This window comes from Aethalodelphis obliquidens, unplaced genomic scaffold (assembly GCF_003676395.1).
Source record: "Aethalodelphis obliquidens isolate GAN/ISIS:26980383/991018 unplaced genomic scaffold, ASM367639v1 scaffold10, whole genome shotgun sequence".
Classification (NCBI taxonomy): domain Eukaryota; kingdom Metazoa; phylum Chordata; class Mammalia; order Artiodactyla; family Delphinidae; genus Aethalodelphis; species Aethalodelphis obliquidens.
The window spans coordinates 36,939,180-36,964,042 of NW_020837954.1; the positions used below are offsets into that span (position 1 = coordinate 36,939,180).

General features: G+C 38.7%; 1 protein-coding gene across 4 annotated transcripts in view; it reads right to left on the reverse strand.

Moving 5' to 3' along the window:
* Window positions 1-1,255: 1,255 nt before the first annotated feature.
* The window catches only part of PPP2R5E (protein phosphatase 2 regulatory subunit B'epsilon), a 161,213-nt gene continuing 137,605 nt past the window's right edge, over window positions 1,256-24,863 (reverse strand). For 3 of the 4 annotated variants that reach the window (XM_027111446.1, XM_027111444.1, XM_027111443.1), the window contains 9 exons: window positions 22,537-22,667; window positions 22,310-22,369; window positions 21,220-21,328; window positions 19,718-19,771; window positions 19,565-19,615; window positions 17,715-17,834; window positions 13,100-13,227; window positions 10,894-10,995; window positions 1,256-5,986 (listed from right to left, as the gene is read on the reverse strand). In XM_027111446.1, the coding sequence (XP_026967247.1) occupies window positions 5,887-5,986; window positions 10,894-10,995; window positions 13,100-13,227; window positions 17,715-17,834; window positions 19,565-19,615; window positions 19,718-19,771; window positions 21,220-21,328; window positions 22,310-22,369; window positions 22,537-22,667 (855 nt within the window). In that variant the 3' untranslated portion in view covers window positions 1,256-5,886. The remainder of the gene's footprint in view (window positions 5,987-10,893; window positions 10,996-13,099; window positions 13,228-17,714; window positions 17,835-19,564; window positions 19,616-19,717; window positions 19,772-21,219; window positions 21,329-22,309; window positions 22,370-22,536; window positions 22,668-24,863) is intronic. The other variant, XM_027111445.1, reaches the window with a different exon arrangement.

Genomic DNA, 24,863 nt, shown 5'->3' on the forward strand with positions numbered 1-24,863 from the left:
TGGGGCACAGCATGTAGTTATTAAACTTGTTCTTTAAAATCTTTCTTTTCAAGAATAAATTATACATTGAACATGTATCAAAATCAGAAAAAAAATCTAATTTTAATTCCCCTTATCCTATAGTTAGTCTTGGTTAACTATCCCATAGTTAGTCTCTGTTAAAAAAAAAAAATCTAATGTGAATTTGATCTAAGAGAAACCACCAGGACACAGTATTATATAAAACTCCAGGAAATAGGAATTGGACTGTACATTAACTTTGCCTTCATTATAATATAGTGTTTACAGGCAGGAGGCAACGTTATAGAAAGGATTAGATATTTCATGAAAATCAACTCCTAAATTTCTTTGAACCCTAAATTTCTTTTAACCCTTCTTTGTTACAAGTTTCTTCTTGGTAAATAACTTACGACCTTCAGATGCTAAAATGGTCATGCTTTGAAATACAAAACTGCTAAATTTACAAAGATTTTTCCCTCCCCAAGTCAGAGTTTAACTGAACATGAAACAGTAATTGGTTAACTCTACATGGTTCCAAATCTGATATGATTTAATTAGCCAAGAGAGGAAAGCACACCTAAATCAAATGCTTTACAAAGAAAGCACATCCCATGGTTGGCTACAGATGACACTCCTCTCAACACATCATGATGAGGCCTATGTCCCCTCCACTTGTATCTGAGCAGATCTTGTCATTGTTTGACCAAGAAAATATTACAGAAGTGATGCCATGACAGTTTCTGGGCCCAGGCCTTAAAGTATTGGCAGTGTCCACTTCCTGTCTCTTAAAACACTCATTCCTAGTTGTCATGCTGTGAGGAAGCCCAAGAAGGCATCCCCATAAGGAGGCCCATGTCAAGAAGAACTGAGGCCTCTGGCTGAACCCCAAGCCAACAGCCAGCACCAACTTGCCAACAGCCATATGAGTGAGCCATGTTGGAAATGAATTCTCCTATCCCACTTGATAAACCCAAGTTGATACTTGAATAGCAGAGACAAGACATTATTGCCAAGTCCTGCCCACACCATACATTTGTGAACAAATGTTCTGTCACCAAGTTTTGGGGTAGTTTGTTATCCAGCAATAGACATTGGACCGCTCCCTAATCACAAACTGATTTTCTCAAGTTGAAAGCCTGAACATACCAACCCCACTGCCTCACAGCTACATGGATCACATCTACCATTAGTATGGTTCAAAAAGGCCATGGACATCAGAAACAGACAAACAAATACACACAGCCAGGCACCTGAAAACTCTTCACTGCTTCTTTATTAGGATGCACCCACAGTACAGAACCTCTCACACACCTGTGAAAGGGGAAGGTTACATTTCCCTTTGGGAGCACCTTCATTTTTGTTTCTGTTACCACTTTGAAGAAAGTAAATCATTTTCAAAGAAAGACATTTTAAAACTCCAAATGTTTTAAGACTCAGCTTGCATTTTGTTGTGTTTGAAAAGGAAGTAGCATATTTTAGCCAGCGCTGGAAGATTGCTTTGTGGCATTTTAACTTTAATGTGGATCAGAAGTCTTCACTGTCTGGTTGAACCAGTCTATAATTTTCATATGCAACTTTTCATATCAAAAATGTTTCATTTTTACCTCTACCCACAAACAGATGCTGTTTAAAAAAAACACACACACAACTAAATTTAAAACCAATCATGAACCACAGCATTTCTAACAGGGAAAATGAACTTTTGCTGCCCTCTCCTGCTAAAACAATGAAATACTAAAATACCAAAAGATTTATGAAGCTAAAGCGAAATCCTCAAACCAAAAGCAATGGACATGTCATTCTCATTATACCTCAATCAAAAATCAGACAACAACCAGAAAATGTATTGGTAATATTTATATTTGAAAGTTCCCCATTGATACATGAGGTCTGGATTACAACTTATATACAATAAGTGATTTCCAAAAAAGTAAAGAAAGAGAAGGGAAGGAAGGAAGGAAAGAAAGGAGGGAGGGAGGGAGGGAGGGAAGGAAGGAGGGAGGAAGGGAGGGTAGAAAAGGAAACCTATATTCATAGACATCATAATATGGGATGTTTATTTCCAAGAGAGATACTACTGCTGCTATCGTGCACAAGAAGCAGCAAAAATTAACACTAGATTAAAATTTGCTCAACTTTCTCTCAAGATGCACAATCCTTTTAGAGTTTCAAAATTAAATACTGAGAAATATAAAATGCATTGCCAATATAGCTACTACAAAAATCCTTTGTGGCTCATTCCTTAACTCCACTCAGAGAAGCAGCTGAGCCAGAATATAAAAATAAAAATATTGATGTGCAAATAAAATATCACTGATCATGTCTGGTGCCACCTTTTTGCTACAGGTGACTGTCACTTTGTTGTAACATTGGTAATAGCATCAAAAGAGAGAATCTCTTCATTTCTTGGGCCAGGTCAGTGCATCCAATTAAAGGGAAGAAAAAACAAAACAGAAGAAACAAAACAAAACAAAACAAAACAAAACAAAAACCTCTGAACATTTAAAAATGCCAATAACATCCATACATCTTCCCTTTCCCACCCCCCGATCCCCACAAAAAAATAAAAAAGCTTTTAAAGCTCTAAATATACTTTTTTTTTTTCTTTCCATAGTGTGATTGAGCCTAGGGCTATACATTTAAGTATAGCAGGTGCAATTATAAGCAATTCCTAGCTCTGCACCCTGGACTGTCCCACGCATAGAAGGAGGTACAAAATAAATTAAACCCTTCCATTTAGGCAAGCAAGCCCAAGATGAAGGAGCATAACCCTGCTTGTGAGTATCCAGAGGCATTGAGGGTATTATCTATGTCTTACTTTTTTTATTTTTTATTTTATAAAAAACAGATGTCAGGGAGAGCAAAATATAATAAAATTTAAAAGGACGAAAACACTGAAGGAAAACAACTAGAGACACCTGCACAACGAGAAAAGGAATGCATGCTTGATTCAAAGTATGAGATGGGTCAATTCACTCACATGGTTGTTCTAGGCCCACAGCCTAAGGCCTCAGCATCCTTCTAAACCACAGGGTTCTGTTTTTGTTTTTTGTTTTTTCTTCCAAAGACACTCTTAATCCTACCCCTGAAACCAATATGGTAGGGATAAGGTTGGAGTGATCATCACTCACTAACTACAATATTTGCTATTTAAAAAATATATTTATATATAGTTCTGGAAATTAGGAAGCAAACAAAATATAACACAAAGATGCATTTGTCACAATTAACTCAAGTTGCAGCAACAGCAGAAATGTGGGAAAGGACAAAGAGAGGGCTGCTGCAAATGCAGCAAGTACGTCCTTAAATATGTCACATAGTGCAACAGTCAGATTACCTCAGTTACTGTGCATCACTGGACACAACGTGACAAATGCCACATTGTCACTTTCAGTTAAAAAAGAAAAGACAGTGTTTCTTCTCAGAAGTTGCCCTATGAATTTTAGACATATATCTATAATAACTTTAAATATGTCTAAAATTTGGCTTTATTCTTCTCAGTTTGGAATGATCAACATATGAAATTGACATCAAGGATATCGGTGTAGCTCTCACCTTAACTCTGAGGACAGGGTAAGGTGCAAAAAAGGATCCTGGTCTTTCTCATCTCAAATGACTGCATTTCATTCTAATGGGCAGAGATACTTCATAAACCTGTGATTGTAATGTCCTCAATCTAAAAAGATGAATTAATGGCAAACAAAAGTTTATATTATCAAAATTAAATGTAAAGCAGAGTTAAAACTAACAGGCTAAAATCAAAGGGCTAAAGGAGATGATTCGTTACAAATTTATTTTTATCTTTAGCATTTGAACTTGCACCTTTGCTCCAGTACTTTTAAAGTAAGTTGTTTTCATCCTTGGCAGCCTCTGCCAGCTTTACATTGAATTCCCATTAACGTTCCTTAAAAAAAAAAAAAAAAAAAAAATCTATTAATTCCATTAAACCATGTTGTGTTTGGTATTGCATATGACTCCTTTACTGCTGTTTCTTTTTCAGAATTAACAATGCCAAATTTTGTTTTTGTTTTACAAAGTTATTGAGATGACAATATCCATAATCAGCTGACTTTTACACACAAACTGTGACCTGATAATCCTGAAACGCTTAGTAGGGGAGAAAGGTCAGTGGCTTCTTTTTTTCCTTTTTTCTTGTAAAGAATAAAACTGCATATTCTACCTTATATTTTAAATGGAAGGAAGAAAATATACAAGCCCATATTGATACCATATTTCTATTAAGAGCAACAACAGTTCATATGTTCCTGTTTGCTACTATCACAATTTAACACATGAACGCAGAATCAGCTCTATACCACGAATACTGCTGGAAGGGATTGTTTAGGATTATCAACTCACTGCTGCCAAGTCCATAACAAGCAAAAGCATCCTGGAAATAAATCCCAAAACACATATCTTTCAGTACATAATAATGCAACTGCTTTAGGTAAGTACATAATGTACACAAGTTTTATCAGCATTTTAACTCCCCAAGATGTAAGCTTCCTCTTTTAAATACAAAGCAGAGAGCCAATAAGATAGATCTATAATACAGCCTTAGATTTTGTTTTTTGTTTTTCTTAAACAATTTGGTCACAATGCACCTTTGATATAAAAGCATTTTTAAACTTTATTATTAACACTCAGGACATTAGGAATTTCCAGATTTTTTCAGTAGCATTTGTAGAACCACTTTTGGTAACAAATACAGTAGTTAGGAACACGCATTCAATTCAGAATGCATAATAATGTTTATCCTGAATCCTTTCTGGCTAAAAACAGGGCTGGCGCTGTGATGGGATATAGAATGAGAATCTACAAAAAACACTGTAATATGTTTCTTTTTTTCCCAGAGGCTTCATCCTCTTTTGCTGGAATACTTTATAAATACATATTAAAAAGTAAGGCAACAACTCCAAACAGTCCAAGCTGTTTGCTCGACTCTATTCCCAATTAGATTCGCAATCCTGGTGATCAATTTCATGGTTGTACTGTTTAGTGTTTGTCTTTCTTATTTCAAAATGGTCCAAAAGGATGTCTTCTGACATTTCTAAAACATCTCTGGTTTGTGTGTTCAATGACGTACATAACTAATACTGGTCAGGTACTGAACCCTATGATGTCCCAGTGCCTGTTTTCAAAGGATTCAAGACATTGATTTGGAGTCACCATAAACTGATGCGTGAATCCAAAATTCCCTTCCCTACTATGTTTATCACCTGCTCTCTTTTACTCCTAATTTTAAAACTAAAGGAGTACCAGGACTACCTGCTTACTGGAAAGATGTTCACTCCAGTGAACAAAACTTTTATCAGGGACCTTTATAATTCACGGCCCCATTCCACGTGGACATTCAACTCATGAAGATGTGCAAAAGGAAAAGATGTCAAATTACAGTCAAGTTACCCAGAGGAGGATGTTATACAAACTTATAAGGAAATGACAGTCTTTTTTTTTCCCTTCCTTTACTATAAATACACTTAACAGCTTAGCAGAAAGACAAGCTAAATTTAAGATTGTTCACATTTGAAAATTGTTTCATACTCTCTGCTAATGATAAATAAGGAACTCCCAATAATGGAATTTTAATATACAAATTTCATTGACAGATCTTTGAAGACTGCTTTTTTTTTTTCTTTTAAAAGAGGGTTAGAACAATGATTATGTTTGCCAAGTTCTGAGAAGTCCATCTACTGTCCAAACTTTGGACTGAAGTCCTTATGTTTTTTTCCTTTACTTAGAGACAGGTATATACAGTGCTGTTGTAATAATGAAACAAATGTGAAATCTACTGTAAAGTTGCACAATACAGAAAACTGCTGTTCCATCTTCTACTACATAAATGTGTGACTCCACAGGTTAGTAAGGTTGTTGTCATTATTTCTGTTAAGTTGGAATTATCCCATCACGTCTAAGACCTCTCTTTAACTCCAGATCCTCCAGTTTTTTCCACAATTCTTCACGCTCCTTTTCTTTCTTTTTCTCACTGGGGAAAAAATAGAATACAAGGTAAACAACTGAGAAAGTTTAAAGAGATTATCCAACAATAACTGCCCCTTTGACATACTTTTCCCCAGACTTTTTAAAAGGTCTCTGAAAAGTTTGGCATTTTTGGTTTTTCTCTCTCTCGCTTTTTGTTTTTTCTTGACACTTATATAGACATAAACTAGAGTAGGAGATGACAAGAATATTTTAATATTTTACATTAATATTCCTTTATACTTAGCTTAATAAAGAAAATTAACTTCAAAATTACCAAGAAAGAAAAATGATGATCATTTTTATGTATCTGTTATCCTAAAACCAATGGTACATTATTCATTTTTACTTTGGGTCTAGTTCAAATCTGATTTTCTTTTTGTCTCCAAATAGTTTCTCAAAAGGGTTGATAGAGATGACACTGATACAAAGAATGTAGTAGGTCAAGAAAATATACTTCCTCTTTATTATTACTCATTTTTCTTACATTATGTATATGTAAACTCTTTAGCAGAATCTTGTTCTTACAAGTATTAAACCACAAAATCCACATTACTAACTTATTTTATACCTATATATATGGACAAATTAAACATTCTTCTGTGATTTCAGTTTTAATTCTGGACAGAACTTTGTTGATATTATTGGGTATTAAATCTGTAACGTTCCAAGCCTTCAAATTTGGCTCAATATCAATTTGACTAATGACTTCCAGAATTTTCACATTTCACTGTTTGGTAAAATTTACCAAAAAACTAGATGTTCAAAATAGGGTAGGGACTCCCCTGGTGGAGCAGTGGTTAAGAATCCGCCTGCCAGTGCAGGGGACACAGGTTCGAGCCCTGGTCCGGGAAGATCCCACATGCCGTGGAGCAACTAAGCCCGAGCGCCACAACTACTGAGCCTGCGCTCTAGAGCCTGCGAGCCACAACTGCTGAAGCCCATGTGCCTAGAGACCGTGCTCTGCAACAAGAGAAGTCACCACAATGAGAAGCCTGCACACCTCAACGAAGAGTAGCTCCCACTCACCGCAACTAGAGAAAGCTGTGCGCAGCAACGAAGACCCAACACAGCCAAAAATAAACAGATAGATAGATAGACAGATAGACAGATAGATAGATAGATAGATAGAGTAAACAAATTTTATTTTGCCAAGGACATTTTTAGATTACCATATTTTTATAAAATAAAGAACGTTAACTTTAACATCAATGAAGTAGTAAGTACACAAATCAGGAACACATGGCTATACTATACATTAAATAATTTCATATTTATTAAAAATAATTCACTACACTGTCCCTAGTTTCTTCATGTTGTGATGAACCAGTAAACAGCAGACCCAGATAACATCTGTGAATCCATAAGTTCAGATAAATCCTGAAAACAGGGGCTCTGCCACCCCAGGCATGGCAGATTATGGTCCTTAAGCAACTTCACTTGGCAAGAATTTAACTCCACTTAGTAAGAATTTCGTACTTCACTACAGTACAATATGTACTCAGGGAAGGAAATCCACATAGGTTAAGTGAAATGTGTATATAATTCCATTGCCTCATATTTTTTATTGTCACCAATTTTTTAAAAGTTATATTGATATCTACAGCAACAGAAATTAATCTTCATCCCCCTGCCAAAATGTCTCTAGAAATATCTAAGGAATTTTATAACCTCATTCCACTAGGGTATTGAGGGAACATTTAATTATATAATATGGTAATTAATATTATCATTTTATAATTATTATTTCGGTCATTTAAGCCTTGTTTACTACAACTAGTTCCAACCAGCTCAAATACAATCTGCACAATAAGAATTTCAGTGAGTGTAATAGTTTTTCAAACAATTACCTATTTGGTAATTTTGATCCTGAAAATTTTTATTTATAGGGTAACAAGGGCAAGATTAGATAATTCTCTAACCATTATGGATACTAGATTCTTAACTGTAAAGCAAGCTGTTTGGTAAATTATCACTTTCGGTTTCTCAGTACAGTCTGGGGATAATATTAGGTCTAAAACACTGATTTAAAAGTAAATTCTACAGATCCTGCTGAGTTTCAATGCATATTGATCTTCCTATTTGGAGGAGGAAGAAGATGGTAAGCAAGGGCTTAGAGACCTTATCCAACTAAAAAACAGCTTAAACATATGTTAGGTTCTTACTGCCCTAATCTGCAGTTTAAATTAAGTGCTGACATGATTAAAACACTCATCTTGTTACTGAAGCATTTCACGAGTCTTTGATCAAGAGTTGCATGGCGTCATCGCAGTCTATCCTGTGAGGCTTTTCTTCCAGATGAACTTCTTGCTGAGTTATCATACATCTTTTACACTGACAACTTTATCTTCAAAAATCCTAAATATTTCTGAGATAGCTTCTGTCACCCCCATACTTTCCCACTTTTTTCTCTCCCTGTAGGTGGCAATTTAAAACTCCACCAAGTTGTCATACTAGAGATAATGCCAAACTCTCTTCCAATTTCAATTTCACAGAGCACTAATGTTGGCATATATATCAATATCTATGAGTGTTACTTACTACACCCACCTGTTTTCAGATTTGTAATACTTAAAAAATTTTGATCTGAACTGAAACAGTTAGTTACTTCTTGCCTTCCGGAAGTGAAATCCTCCTTTCATTTCTTGTCTAACAATACCAAATAAATCTCTTTAGTCTCTTTTTCTCTTCCCACATCCATGGAAAGACCAGTATTTCCAACTATTCAGTACAACTTTCTATTGCTCACTTGACAAAATATTACCCTGGCTTTAAAAAAACCCTTCTGTTATTAAGAAAGTCCACTCACTATAAGTCGCTTTAATTTACCAGATTATCAGAATCAGCTTCATAGTGTCTATTCCTGGTCCCCTTGGTTCATTCTTATCTTTTTCAAGAGTTTGGCCTATTTAGTTTAAATGATAAATGATCAGAAAACAGTTCTGAAATTCAACAGAAATGAATGAATTTAATTCAATCGATTTGAATATTTTAGAAATAAGGTCTTTAATAGTCTTAATGGAATTCTACAGATTTAATCCTTATTCAACTAGGATAATAAAAATGGGTTTTTACTTACCATAAAAGAAAGGATATTATGTACAATGCACTCCTTAATTGTATGTCACAGTATAAAAATGTGTCCTGTATCCCCTTTACTTAAATAACATTTTTTTAAAGATTTTAATTTAAGTTTGGAACATGGAGGGTTACTATAAATTTAATGATTTGCAGCAACTATAAATACTGTATAGTAAATTAAAAGTTCTTTAGGTATGGTACAACATATCCAATAACTGGTATTTATTTCAATGTGGCATAAAAAATCTCAGTCTCTTCTCTCTACCGTTAAACACTCGCCATAGTCGATAATTAAGTCACTTTTCTATACTGCATCCTGGTAATTAAAACAAAAAAATCGGCTTCCCTGGTGGCGCAGTGGTTGAGAGTCCGCCTGCCGATGCAGGGGACACGGGTTTGTGCCCCGGTCCAGGAAGATCCCACATGTCGCGGAGCGGCTGGGCCCGTGAGCCATGGCCGCTGAGCCTGCGCGTCCGGAGCCTGTGCTCCGCAACGGGAGAGGCCACAACAGTGAGAGGCCCGCGTACCAGAAAAAAAAAAAAAAAAATCACTGTGAAGGTCCTTTGTCCCTGCCACCAAACCTTTCCTTTCATTGTTCTTTTTATCTAAAATCCAAGTAACACATTAAAAATTGGGCAAAGATGCAAGGGAACCACAGATAGTTTTGCTCAGGAGGTTCCGCCAGGTCTTGAGTATGAAAACTCTGGAATCCTTGAAGGTCCGTGGTTTTATGATATACACAAAGCTGACATTTTCTTCTGGATGAGAAAAGCCAACCCAGAGGCTCAACTACTAACAAGCTCTCCAGACTTTCCTCAATCTCTCCAAGTATATCAAGCCAGGGTCTGAATATCTGTGTGCCCCCAAAATTCATATGCTGAAATCCTAACCCACAGAGGTGACGGTATTAGTAGGTGGGGCTTTGGGGAAGTGATTAGGTCATGAGGGTGGAGCCCTCATGGATGGGATTAGTGCTCTTATAAAAGAGACCCCACAGAGATCCCTTGTCCTTTCCACCATGTGAAGACATAGTGAGACCAGATATGAACCAGAAAGAGGTCCCTCATCCAACCATGCTGGTGCCACGCTCTTGGACGTCTAGACTCCTCAACTGTGAGCAATACATTTTTGTTCTTTATAAGCTACCCATAAAATACCCATGTGGTCTTTTGTCATGGCAGCCCAAACAGACTAAGACAACATCTTTTGGAAAGTGAACACATTGAACAAGAAATATCAAAATTGAAGAATCATGTAAATGAACTCAACAAAGGCCTACTAAACCAGAGCATTTACGATAAAGAGTTCAACTGGTTTCTGCTCTCCTTTGATCTTAAACATTTCAAGATCTGTATAATACACTCTACCTCCTTGTTCTTTTCACTGCTCTCTAAATCATAAGGAATTTGTTGGGTTTTAGTATAGAAAGTAAGTTCCGGGCCAAAGAGCTAAACAAAAACGGTGCCTCATCTCTCCTGCTGCTGGAGTGAAGTACAAATCAGTTCAGAAATCTAGTTCAGAATGGGAGTGACTCCAGATGGCAAACTACCCTTAAGTGGACCTGAAATACCAGTTATGTGCCAGGCTCTTAACCCTGAGGCAGAAGAGAAACATTATGGAAGGGAAGAAGGAAAGCAGCCTTTTTCAAAATGACACTTTGTTACCCAGTGGCAGACTAATAAAGTCACAGCTAATGATCATGTGAAAATGAATATGGAAATAAATAAAATGTGCTGCTTAGGATTTCAGGTACAATTAGGCAACTTCAGCAAAGAGCAAAAAAAGAACTCAATGGTATTATGCACGGCTGACAAAAAAGCTTTAAAAAGTTACCGCTGACGATCTGACTTGTATGTGGCTGTCAGCTCATCAAACATGGTGCTGTTCATTTCCATAAACGCCTTCAACACGTTGTACACTAATGCCACGATAGCCCTGGAAGCACAGAGAGAAGGGAACGTATTGGTTAGTCCTACATAATGGGATGCTGAATGAAGAGAGCGGATGTACAGCCTTTATCTGAATGAGCTCCTCACACTGCAGTCTCCCTCCCTTTTTAGTTGGAACAACTAGAAATGACCTACAATTCACTTCCACATCAAGAGAGCTACATTCTTTAGGTAAGATATCTTTCTGAGGGGTTGGCAGGATTAGAAAAACAAAATCTAATTTTGCCCTCTTAACTATGGGTACCCAGAATAGACTTGCCTGTGGGCACTTGTTAATTTAATTTAATAAAAAGGCAAGTATAAAAATAAAGCAACTTCACCCTAAGAATGAGCACCTGTGGTAGGACCAACCTTCAAGACCTGAATTTGCATAGAATTTTATTTTTAAAGTGATAATATACATAATTCATCAAAATCAAAGGCTGTTCCCATGGTAACAAATTTTATATATCTATAATTCATATTCAAAGATGATACCAAGCCTCTGTAAGCAGGGCAGTTTAATACGAGTTACGTCTCTAGTTGGGAGTTGCATCAGTCCATCCACTCCTTAGTCCCCTTGCTGACCCAATACACAGGCTGGTAAGGTAACTGGCAAGCTGGTGATGGCTGCTACTAGCTGTGGAATACTAAACAGCTAAAGAGCCAAACGGCTGCCTATGCTTATCAAGGGGAAGAATAAGCTCTTGGCAATGTGAGGACTCGGCCGTGACGGGCTTGGTATATTCAGACTCGAGTCTAAATAACACTGCCCTTTGCAAAACTACACGACATTACTTCCCTTTAGTGTGTTTCGAATACCATTGAAAAAGGCATTGGTAAAAGTTAGGCCATATAATAAACCCTGGGTTTGATGTTTCTAAAACATTTATAAGAAAGTGGACTTGCTGTGTTGCTTCTGCCCTGTGTCCATCAAAAGGGAAACTTATGGGGAACGACCTTCTCAAATAGGATGGGCAGTGATGGAGAAGAGCCAAATACAAGCTACTGAGCAGTTACAGACACTTGCTAGAACCACTCTCTAGGTTCTCAAGAGGCTATCTACATAATGAGATTTGTTTGCTAGCTCTTTATTCTTGTAAGTTTTAGTCATAAAAATTGACAAATGTGAAAAGTAAGAAATATGGTATTTTATAGTTGTATGTAAAACTTTTAGACAAACATACTACGAATATACTAAATTATCTCTAATTTTTAATGCCACATTAAATTTTCTTTCTATTCCACAGAGAAATATGTAAAGCTCTTCAAATACAGAATGCTTTAACTTTCATAAGACTAGAGGATAAACTCCTCTTTGAACATTTTAAAATGTTTTTCCCCCTAGAGAACCCATATAGTGACTGAACTGGTTTTTAAGAAATGGATCTTGTTAAAATGCAAATCAGTTCAGAGCACTTCCCTTCTTACAACTCTTTAGTGTTTCCTTATCATCCAGTGGGTGAAGACTCACGTGGGCACCACTCCACTTTCTAACCCTACCTTCCAGCAACCTCCCCAAATGACCTTGTGCTTCAGCCCTCCCAAATTCACAGGTCTCAGAACACGACAGGTGCTTCTTACCTTTTTGTGCCTTTTTGATGTGATGGGGAGACCCACTATCTGAATGGACTTCTCCACCCCATCCACCTGCCAAATTCTTTTAAGATTCGGTTTGAGCATCATCACCCTAGCAATATCCACAAACTTCTCCTCTTGATCCAGAGCATCTCCAAAATACCTCAGCTACCTTCACAGACAGGTCAAGAAGCCCTCAAGTAAACAGATATCTGAACATAACAGCACTTAAAACACTGTTTTATAAAATATCTGTTTATTTGCGGGTCTCCCCAACCAGTCAGTGAATTTCTAAAATGTAGGGATTTTATCTTTTCACATATTTATCTTCAGCATCAAGCACAACATCTGACGCAGAGCATACATGCAAGACATTTTATTAAGCAAAAGAGAAGGAGGGAGGAAGAGAGGCCAAAGGAGCGGGGAGAGAGAGAAGGAGGGAAGGAGGGATGGAGGGAGGGGGGAGGGAAGGAAGGAAGCAAGGAAGGAAGGGGAGGAGGGAGGGACGGAGGGGGAAAACTGTGGAAACCTACGGATTCCAATGTTCTTTTGAAATCCTATAAAGACTGGAAAACATGATGGGAAGGATGACATTAGAGTTTTCTTCTATCAAACTCATGATGTATTCATTATTCCAATAATAGAGTGCCCTTTCTGCCACCTTTGAGAAAAGAAAAATAAAATGTTAAGAGAGAAAGATAAAACAAAATTATAATCTCTTCAAACAAAAGTATTTTAAGATGATCTTAATATCATTCAATCAAGTATAAAATTAAATGTTGATCACACTTTACATTTTTGTGGGTTTAAAATCTTTCAGAAAGTTCCGAAGTGGTTCATCAATTTGGGTATGAAAAAGAAGTTTTCCTACCTACTTATTTATATTCTCCTTTAACAATGCCCATTTAATCTGATTCCACATTTTCCCTACACAGCTCGCAAGCTCCAGACACCCTCACCCTACTTCTATATGCTACACTGTTTTCCCCATCACTTTAATCCCCTTCTTGGCTCACCTCTTTCATCCCGCACACTGTAGATCAACCACAAGGTGCAGCGCGTGGCTGGCCTTCAGTCAGTAGCTGCTGAAGAAAACCCAGCTGCCCATCCCTGCAGAGCAGGCGCATTTGCTAAGCACCTCCTATGGCCAGGCACTGTGCCCACCCTGCAGGCAGAATGTGTCATCCTTACCACCATCCAAGGAGTGGCAATCACTGTACAGAAGAGGGCACTGAGGTTCAGAGAGGCTGGGAACCTGGCCACTGTCACACTGCTAGTCAATGATAAACTGGGATGTGAGTCTAGTGCCCAGACTCTTTCTGGAGTTCATTTCTGGTCCCTGCCTTTGAACTGGGTAAGCCAGGAGGAAGTCACTCAGTTTAGGACTCAGGGATACTGGCTGTACATACATTCGCTTGCTATCTCAGACCCCTTTTTTCGGACTGCCACATTTATCAACTGACTCTCTGAATTCAGAGGAAGCCCTCAAAAAAAAATCTAAAAAGTAATCTAAAATAACAATAATAATTTCAATAAACCAAAGTCTCAAAAAAATAAAAAATCTAAAAACCTCTAAAAAGAGTAGTTATATGGGGAAAGGGAAAAAAGAGCAGCTTCTTTTATTCATACAGATTAAGAAATTATGTTTTAATTAAATAAATTTAAATTTAACTTAAATGTAATCATTTAATTTAATAAAATGGTACAACCTGTGCCCACCAATAGACTCTGGGAAATTAGAACCTTTCCATTTACATTATTCAATTTGGTTCACAAAAAATTCCTGGGTCTCATAAGGCACTAGACACTCAAGAGTACAAAGAAAATAATTCACTATTATTGAATGTTTACTATATGCCAGGCACTGTGGTAAGTGTTTCACTTACATATTTTCTCATTTAATCCTCACAACCAACACACAGAGTAGGTACCATTATTTCTATTTTGCAAATGAGAAAACTGAGGCTCAGAGGAGATAAGCCATAGCCTCAAGGTCACATGGCTAACAAGTGACAGACTCCTAAGTCCCTGCTTAACCTCTTCACTCTATTGTCCCTATGGAGCTCGTGTGCTGGTAGGGAAAGGGGGTTCCACGATCCCCAATCCAACATGAACTGTGATAGATGCTGTATCAGATCTAGAAATAAAGAGCCAGAGGAAAGAGCAGAAAGAACAATCCAGATGACTCGGGGGAGAGGGAGAGGGGCAGAAATGTACCATAGGCCATAGCATCTAAGCTGGGCTTTGAAGGATGAAGGAAAGAAGCCAAAGGAATTACAGGAAAGGGGGGCAGAGGCACCAACATGGACAATGTGTCTAGAAACATGAGGCATACATGTGGCTGAGGCAGGTAGAGCACAAGGCAAGGAAAGGGCAGGGTGAAGAGGAGGAATAGGCATGAGGCTGTTCTGAAAACAACCCATAGGAGAAATTTTTAAAGAGACCACAAGAGGATGCTAGTAAAGGCAGAGAGACCTAGGCTTTTCCTATATCCAACTATGAGTCTGATATTTACCTGCTACTTAATGCTAATAAGTATCCTAAGCTCTATGTATCTATTTACCAATATGTAAAATCACTTACAGAAAGAAAGTCAGTATCCAGCAAAGCCCTTTAAAAAGGAAAGGCACTGCTTATGCAAAGTGAAAACTAGCATGTCTGACAGCAGGACAGAACCACTACTTTCCTGCGACCCACTGTCTTCCTGCACACACACAGTGCAGTGTCTCTAGCTCAGAGCCTTCTAACCGCAATGCCTCACCTGGGCAAGTAGTGAGCGGCATCTGACTACACAGAGTGACACGCGATAAATGTTTGTTGGATGAACCAATGAACACTCAATTAATGAACAAAGAACTTCTTTACTCTCCTTCTTTCTTTTGTTCTCAGTTTTACTTCTGTCAAGAATTTAAAATTTTTTTCCTTCTGCTATGGACTGAATTGTGTTCCCGCTCCCCTACCTCCATCCCCGTCTCCCCCTCCTGCAGGAAATCCAAATGCTGAAGCCCTAACCCCTAGTGGTGCATTTGGAGATAGGAGTTGATTAAGGTTAAATGAGGTCATATGGGTGGGGCCCTAATACGATAGGCTTGGTGGCCTTATACGGAGAGGAAGAGAGAGATTTCCTTCTCTTTCCTCAAGCATGCAGGAGGGAAAGGCCATGTGAGGACACAGTGAGATGTGCAAGCCAGAAAGAGCCCTCAGAGAAGCATACCACACTGGCACTCGGATCTCAGACTTCCAGTCTACAGAACTATGAGAAATCAATTCCTGTTGTTTAAGCCACACAGTGTGGGGTGTTTTGTTATGGAAGCCTGCTGCAGTCTAAATGTTTGTGTCCCCCCAAAACTCCTATGTTGAGATCCTAACCTCCAAAGACGATGGGATTGGTACCTTTTAAAAGAGGCTCCCAAGAGCTCCCTAGCCCCTTCCACCATGTGAGGATACAGCAAGAAGTCTGCGACCCAGAAGAGAGCCCTCACCCAACGCTGCTGCCACTCTGATCTCAGACTGCCAGCCTCCAGGACTGTGAGAAAAAAGTTCTGTTGTTTATAAGCCACCAGAGTCTGTGGTATTTTGTTAGAGTAGCCCTAAGACACAGCCCTAGCTAATTATGACAGTCTGTCTCCTCTCTAAGCTTCTGAGCTTCATTTAAGGCTTCCTGGTGGTACTCATTTGAGAAGAGAGTCCCACTCTTTGCCCTCCATTACCACAAACACATGATAAAAACTGAAAAATAAGGTAAACAATCCAGATATTTGAGCACCACAGGCCATGTGTAATATGTAAAACATGTACATAGTGTCCCGCATTTTAAAAAAAATCTAGACGTGTCATATCATCTGAAGGTAATGGTTCATGTAATGGTTTCTACTCTTTTTTTGTTTTTTTTGGCTTTGTGGTACAATCGCAAAGTTGTCATAAGATCACTGACTTGACATACTAAGATGTCTTTAGGTCAAAAATTAAAACAACAACTACAGCCAGTGTCTCTAACTATGCAGGATAATGACAGCTCAGAGAAAAGTCCACCATCAAGTCCCCCATGTTAGCAATGGGGTTCTGTGCTGCCAAATACAATCTGAACAGTCTCTTCAAATCAACAGGCAGTATATAAAGAGTCAGTTCTCTAGGTCTGTGACTTGGACCTTTGGTGAGACAGCCAAAGTATAAAACCTAACGTGTTTCACCCAAGATCACCTTCTTCTCTCCAGTGTGGGTCCCACAGCACTGCTAAAATGTCCCCAGTCGAGAAAAGGGTTGCCCAGGCTCACTCTCCCTGTGTTCTCCCAGAGCGGCCACAAGGAGGCAGAGTGGTGCCACAGGAAGGGCACGGGCTTTCACCAGGAGCGACGCCTACGTGACTCCCCACTCCCTATTAACTGGGGAACTTGAGCAGATCATTCTCTGAGCCTCATTTTTCTCATCTAGAAAGTGGGGGGAAAGCCTCAGAGGATAATTTGAAGTTTAGGAGTAACGTATGTAAAACATCTAGCACAGTATAGAATGTCAGCATTCCCTTTTCCTTTTAAGCTTTATTCAGCATTCTCTCTTACACACTATAGGAGCCCTACCAGTCCACCTCTTATTCAGCCCTTTTACTTGAGACATGTTATTTTACCACTTTGAGGGTCAGTGTTTACATCTGTAAAAATCATAATGCCCTCCTTGCAGAGTGGTCATGAGAATTCAAGTTACTGGACAGAAAGCACCATCACAGCGGCTGTCATGTAACAAGTGTTCAAGATGAAGGTGGTGATTACCAAAAGTATTGTTATCGTGTGAAAAATCAGCCAATAAAAACAACAGGTAGGGCTTCCCTGGTGGCGCAGTGGTTGAGAGTCCGCCTGCCGATGCAGGGGACACAGGTTCGTGCCCTGGTCCGGGAGGATCCCACATGCCGTGGAGCGGCTGGTCCCGTGAGCCATGGTCGCTGAGCCTGCGCGTCCGGAGCCTGTGCTCCGCAACGGGAGAGGCCGCAACAGTGAGAGGCCCGCGTACCGCAAAAAAAAATAAATAAATAAAACAAAAACCCCCCACAACAACAGGTAGTTAGTGTCCATTACATTTCTTTCAATACCAATGAAACTTTACCAAAATAATACATGTTTTATAAGCCACCCTGGCTCACGCCCTCTTATTACTAACCTGAAAATGGGGGCTAGAGACACACTTGGCAATTTGTTTAAACAAAGGTTCTTGGATTTTAACAAACTGTGAAGGTTCAATCACATCCAATATTTCTTCCAGCTCCCCAAGGAACATAACCTGGAAGTACAGGCAAAACACAAAGTGTCAGGTGCCTGATTAAAAAATTCATATGGACAAAGAGGAATAATGAGGGTTTTGCACAGTTTTAATATAATGAAAATTTATACATAAAACCAAACATGAACAAAACAAATCAGGGTTTAACTTATGTTAGATGTTCATTTCACAAGGAATTCACCAGAGAGTACTTGTTAAGAACAAATTCCCTACGGCATTGAAAATGTGATTCTATTTACTTTGGAAAAAATACTCTATGTGCTACATCTATTATACAGAATGAGGGGTACTTACACACTGCAGCAGGGCCCTGGGAAACGGGACTATCCCTTTGGGGCTCTCCTCCCCTCCTCCATATTTTTAAAACAGTGGGCAAGTGGCCCTCCGGCACGATGGACAAAGCTCACAGCGGCAGCACCCGCAGATATTTGCCAAACATTTACAGCCCCTGCTATGTGCTAGGCGCTCCTCTAAGAGACACCAGTTCGCAGAACACACAGAGTCAGAGAGACAGACGAGGAGGTTCAGCCACACACACACGCCACTTTAAACCCCTCAGCACACACGGACCCAATCTCCACACTTACACACATACACATATGAACACACTCACTCGCTGCAGAGCACAATGAATCTTGTGACCTCAGTACCATCTGCCTCCAAAACCACAGCTTTTAGATCACAAAATGGAGTCAAATCAATAGTAGGGTCACTCGTTTCCAATATAATGGAAAACTGACAGAGAAGTTAAAACCACTTTCCTATTAGGCATGAAGAAATAACTGCCTAGAAAAAAAATTAAGCCTGCAATTAAAGTACAAAACATGACGTTTTTGTATCTTGAGATGCATCTGGGTAGCAATGCATAGTTTAATCTTACCTAACAGGTATTAAGAAATTAGATGATTTTCTGAAAATGTATAAAGTAGGGTTTTGGAGAATTGTAGCTGATTTGAGAAGGAGGGTGTTTCTGTTAAAAGCGAAATATAGTCGAGCCTTGCCATTTGTTGAGAAACATTCTGAAGTTCTTCCAAAATACTCTCCAAATGAAAAACTAACAGCTGACCTTTGTTTGTGGGCCATTTTCCATATGGTTTCTAACCTTTCAGAAAAGTGGGTGCAGATCTGGTGCCCAGCTAGGCTCACCGCGAGGCTAAGAGCTTCACTTCCTCCACAGAAACCTCACACAGCACATGCTCACTTAGGTCTTGGCAAAAGTACAAATGATTGTAGATCAGAGATTTCCAGGGCCACTTGTGAACAGCTGAAACTAAAGGTCTGTAATATATTTTAAGATTGTGCATAGTGAGATCCCACCTACATGATGCTTTAAAGTAGGTACTGGGGCAGCTTGCTGTAGCATCTATCAACAGTGACAGGAAAACCTTCATATTATGTAGGTGGTCACTAGGAAGGGGACATCAGTAGAGCTAGACAGTTGGACACGTGACTGGGGTCTGCCTTGGGCTTACCCAGGGCTGAGCAGCCCAGGGTAAAAGCCCAGGGTTCAGGCATCAGGGAGGCAGGTTGTGGCCTAGTCACCTGTGCTTAGCATACCCAGGTAGGCTACTTAACCTCTAAATAGCAGTTTCATAACTAGTAAAATGAGAATATTTACAGTCCTGCCTTGCTGAGTCACAATAAGGATTAGAGGAGATAATGCATTTTTACACACGCTTATTATCTCAGTGCTCTAGTAAGCTATTAACACACTGACATTGAGCACTTACCTCTTTTTGACTACATGTTTTGGGCCAAAATTTCATTAATCCCCTAATAACCTAAAATGAAAAGGAGAAAAACAAATTGCAGTTAATTTTCTTCTATACACCATGAAAAGTGGTCTTTCTGAAGTTTTTTGAAATTATGGGAAAAATACTTACTGGTTCTGTGAGTGAAGGATCTTTCTCCAGAAACTGTACTATGCAATATGCCAGCTGGAGAAACAAACAGACAAAAGACAAAATTGGAAATTCTATATACTCAGGGCTCAGAGATGTATTATTAAAAAGCCCTAAAAAGTTTCCAGAGTCTGGTTTTAATAACTTCACATTCAATTCATTTTTAAAATAAAATATATATAAAGCAAAATATGAAGCTACTTTTTCAAGCCAAAGATTGACACTAACAAGGCTCCAGGGAAATTTTTTTAAAAAGAATATTGGGACATGAAATATTCAGCTAATGAAAAGCAGAGGTGAAACAGCACATCCAGTATATTCTGAAAGTATCTCATCTACATATAGTTTGAGCTACATCTCATGGGCTTCTTTTCTCTCTGCTGGAACATCAACAGTACTGGGGTTTACTGTGGTTCCAGAAGAGTCCTATATGAGAAGCAGGCACTTATTAAAAACATTGCTGGTGGCATGAAATGGCACGCGCAAACTGAAGCAGCTTCATGGAAAGATAAAAGGTTGTACCTGCCACAGGTAGAGCCCTGGACAAACACGAAGAGTTCTACATCTGATGCTAACTCATCGAGGTAAGAATTTGTAAATGATCATGAAGTGTGATATCCTATTTCAAACACTAGAGACAAGATCTGCAAAAGGGCTCGTAAAGATTCTTGGACAAGAAATCCACCCTTGCGAAACAACATTTTGATGGTGTTCTAAATTAGAAGCATATGGACTAATTTTTCCTCGAAACACAGCATTTCACATTTAAAGAGGAACACCACTCTGAAAAATGTGTTACATTTTTATGCAAACTCAAAACATTCCCATTGCAAGGAGGAGGGCGCCAGAGGTTTGAACTGGTAAAACTAAAATGCCACTAGATCACTTATCTACCTCCTACTGACATGCTTACCATGCAAGGCAGTTTTAGCAGGGAAATTAGAGTGGGGACTAGACAGGGTGTGCTTTTTAAAGTAATGGAGGCTAAAAATAAAAGTAAGTGAAAATACTGATTGATTTGTTTACTTGTGAGAGTGTTATTTGTATATAGAAAGTGAGAAAGAAATGGTGGATGAACTAGAAGAGGGGGCAAAGGGCAAGGATAGACTAATGCAAAATGAGGATGAGCTAAAAGATTCAAGAACATCCCAAAATGATTACACATGTCCAAAGGTACAAATCTGAAAAGCCCATTACATTTTATTATATGCAACCTGTTCAGTATATAATTGTGTGAACTTGGGCAAGTATCTAAGTTCTCTCTGTAAAATGATATGATTAAACAAATGCTTCTCCCACTTGAAAAATATTCCCATGATACTCCTATACATAGGAAAATATATACACATTTTTATTTGCCTTGGGGAATATTTTAAACTTTAACAAGCGTTTTGTTTGTGTAAATTAAGTAAATAACAATATCAATGAAACACTGGGTTTACAAACTTTATTTTGCTTCCAAAAGTAGTTGTACAAAATTCTACCTGGGCATGGAAGAGTGATAAGCTCCTCACAGTGTGTAAAGGGATCAACACTTTCACCAGAAACTGTTTGTGTTCTGCCTTAAGAGGTAAAGCAAAGCCATTGATAATACTAGGAAAAAGAAAAGAGACATGAATTAGCAATGTTACCACAACAAGCTAAATTGAGACACTGTTCCTGTGAGATTAGGTTAAATCTTAATCAGTTTATGTTTAGTCCAGAACAACCCAAAACCCACCCCAGTGGCATTCAAGACTTCTTAGTTGCTTTAAAGAATATCTTTAAGTAGGAAGGAAATTTAAAAGAAGGAAATTTGCTTCTGATCTCCCAGCAAAGGCTCCTGAGATCTCACACCTAGTTGGATAGTTCCCAAAAGCTTTTGTATCAACAACTCTTTATTTTTCCTTCCCTCTTTTCCTTCCCCAAATAATCGCCTGCCTTGCTCACTCATGACCCTTCCCATTTCCAGACATCATCCCTTCCTGTTCCTGAAATTGGCCCAGGCCAAGATTATCCCTGGGTAAAGAGCCCAACTATGGGAAGTCCCAGAGAGAACCGTGTGACTCCACCTTCCCTCTCTCCTCATATTAGGAGGAGAGACTAAGTAATCACATCGCCCAGTTACATTAGCTCTCTTGTGTGTAGAAACCCACACAACAGCTGTCTCTTTCCAATTCATTCCACTACTCCAGGCAGCAGCTGTTCAAGAACTTGACTTGGGTACATGGACTCTTTGAAAATGGCAATCTTTCTAACTTATTATAAACTTACTTTCAAAAATTATCGCAGAGGAGACGTAGCCTAGAAACAAAACTGACAAGAATAAGATGTAACTGGCCTGACTGCAATTAGATGAATAATGAATAAACTGTTAGCTCTTTCAGTCATTCCAAAAAAATAGCAATTCATAATTATGGAACAAGGGAAACACAAAACTGTGTCTTGTAGAGTCAGCTGGGAAACATGCTATAAGCACAGATGAGACCCGACGTACATACAAGCAAGGGATTTGGGGTAGCATTTCCCTGTGCCACCTGAACCTGTCACAACGACATTCACCTGAGATTAGCAATGAGATAAAAATGTGCTTACCTTCCTAATATTTCCAGCAGTTCAGCTACACCATTGAAGTGTTCTGTTTCATAAACAAACCTAAAAAGAGACAGAAAAGAAGAGGGGAGGGGAGGGGAGGAGAGGAGATAAAAGAAAAAGAAAAAAGAGAAAAAGTCAGTACACTATGGTCAAATATTTGAGGTTTATTTAATACTTCTATAAAACCACCAACTTTGCTTCTCCTTCTCCCCCCACCCTCCACTTACCTTAGAAAAATATTGTTAATCTGTTTTCGGATAAATGCTCTAAGACCAAGAAACTTGCCATAAATTCTGTGTAAGACTGTTTTTAAGTAGTCCCGTTCCCGTGGGTCTTCGCTGTCAAACAGCTCCAAAAGCTGTTGTAAATAAAAGACAGTGTCGCTGTCAAAAGCAGTTTCAGAAAAGGATTTGGGAATTCTGCCACTCACTTAAAATCCCTTCCTTCCTTCCTTCCTTCCTTCCTTCCTCCCTCCCTCTCTTCCTTCCTTCCTTTCTCCCTCCCTCCCTCCCTTCCTTCCTCAAAAAATTATTGAAAATCTATTATGTGGCAGGCACAGTGCTAGTCTTTGGGAATACAGTGATAAATAAGTCAGACAAGGGTAGCTTATACTGTAGAGAAGATATACACAATAATAACAATCATAACAATAATCATAATAATAGGTAACACATATACAGCACTTAGTATGATCATCAGGCAATTTTCTAAGCAATCTGCTTATATTAATACTCCCTATGAGGTAGTCTTACTCCCATTTTTCAGAAGAGGAAATTGGGGCAGAGAGATGCTAAGTAACTTGCGCATGGTCTCAAGCAGTAGAGCTGGGATTTGAACCCAAGCAGTTGAGACCCTAGAGTCCATTACCTCAATCACCGCAATTCTATACAATAAGCCATCTACTGAGCTTATGTTCCAAATATATAGTTAAGCTTTCAGCTCTGCCAGAGCATTCAAGTAAATTTAGATAACCCACACCAAAGCAAGCATCAGAGTTCCCAACAATACTGGCAATGTTCTCTTTCTAGATCCTGGCTCTTATTACATGGGTGTGTTCACCACTGAGGTAAACACTTACGATTTCCATATGTACGTTATACATGAATAACATTATTTTTAAGTTCCCAATCATTTGTAATCTAAAGGCAATAACTGAATCCTGATAAGATCCCATCTTATCAGAATTGAAAACATATGTCAACACAAAAACTTGTACATGAATGTTCACTGCAGCATGATTCATAACAGCCAAAAAGTGGAAATAACCCCAACGTCAACTGCTGCAAAGTGTGCTTGCAGTGGAATATTATTCAGCCATAAAAAGGAATGAAGTAGAAAATATGTTACCACATGGATGAACCTCTCAAACATCATGCCAAGTGAAAGAAGCCAGACACAAAAAGGCCACATATTGTATGATTCCATTTATGTGAAATGTCCAGAATAGGCAAATCCACAGAGACAGAGAGCAGAACGAGGAGTGGCTGCTAATGGGTAGGCTGTGTCTTTGGGAAATGATAAAAAGTGCTCTGCAATCATATAACAGTGATGGTTACACAACTCTGTGGAATATATTAAAAAACATCAAATTGTAAACTTTAAAAGGCTGAATTCTATGGTATATGAATTATATCTCAATAAGGCTGCCTTTTTTTTTTTTTTTTTTTTTAAACAATAGTGGGCAGGTTCCTCTAGCTGAAGAACAAACTTGGAGACTGGTCTAAATTTTACTGAGTTCTTCATACCTTCATTATCATTGCAATAAAACAAAACTCATAGTTCTAATGTTGACTTCATAGCAAAACATTTCAAGAGCATATAGAGAGCATACAAATGAAGAGACTACCCTAATTACCAAAAAGAGCTATCAGGACAGACTAAAGCATGATTTCAAGTGATTAAGACTGAGGTTGAGACCGACAGCAGAAGAAGGCAGTGGGCAGTAATCAAATAAATCATCTACTTTGGTGCTTTTCTTTGAACAAAAGACAGAGTTACAGACAAAAAAAAAAAAAATCCCTTTACATAATGGCAGAAAGCACAAACTGAAGAATAGTCTTCAAAACTGGGCAGTGAGACAGACAAAATTTTTGACTGTACAATGTCATGCATCCATTCAAACAATGACTGTTTCAAATGAGTATGTCGCCAGTCACTGGGCAAGGTGTCAGGGATACAATGATGAGCAACACTGCTTTTACAGAGCCTAACGCAATGAGGGATACAGGGAAATAAGCAACATGGTAAGTGGCTCAGGATACTATATAAATACATAGCAGACACATCTACTCTATTTGGGAGAAGTGGAGTGATCAGGGAAGGCTGCTATAGGAAGTGACATCCATGAAGAAATTAGGAGTTAGAGGTGAAGGAAGTGTTCATGGCAGATTCAATAACACATACCTTCACCAGCAGCCTATCTAAACAGAAGATGTGGTTAAAATACCTGCCATCTCTCTGCCTACTTTGTCATGCAATCAATCAACCAGTCAATCAGTCAATCTCTGCACGCACCAGGGATTATCCTCTTTGCTGCGCGCATGCACGCGTGCAC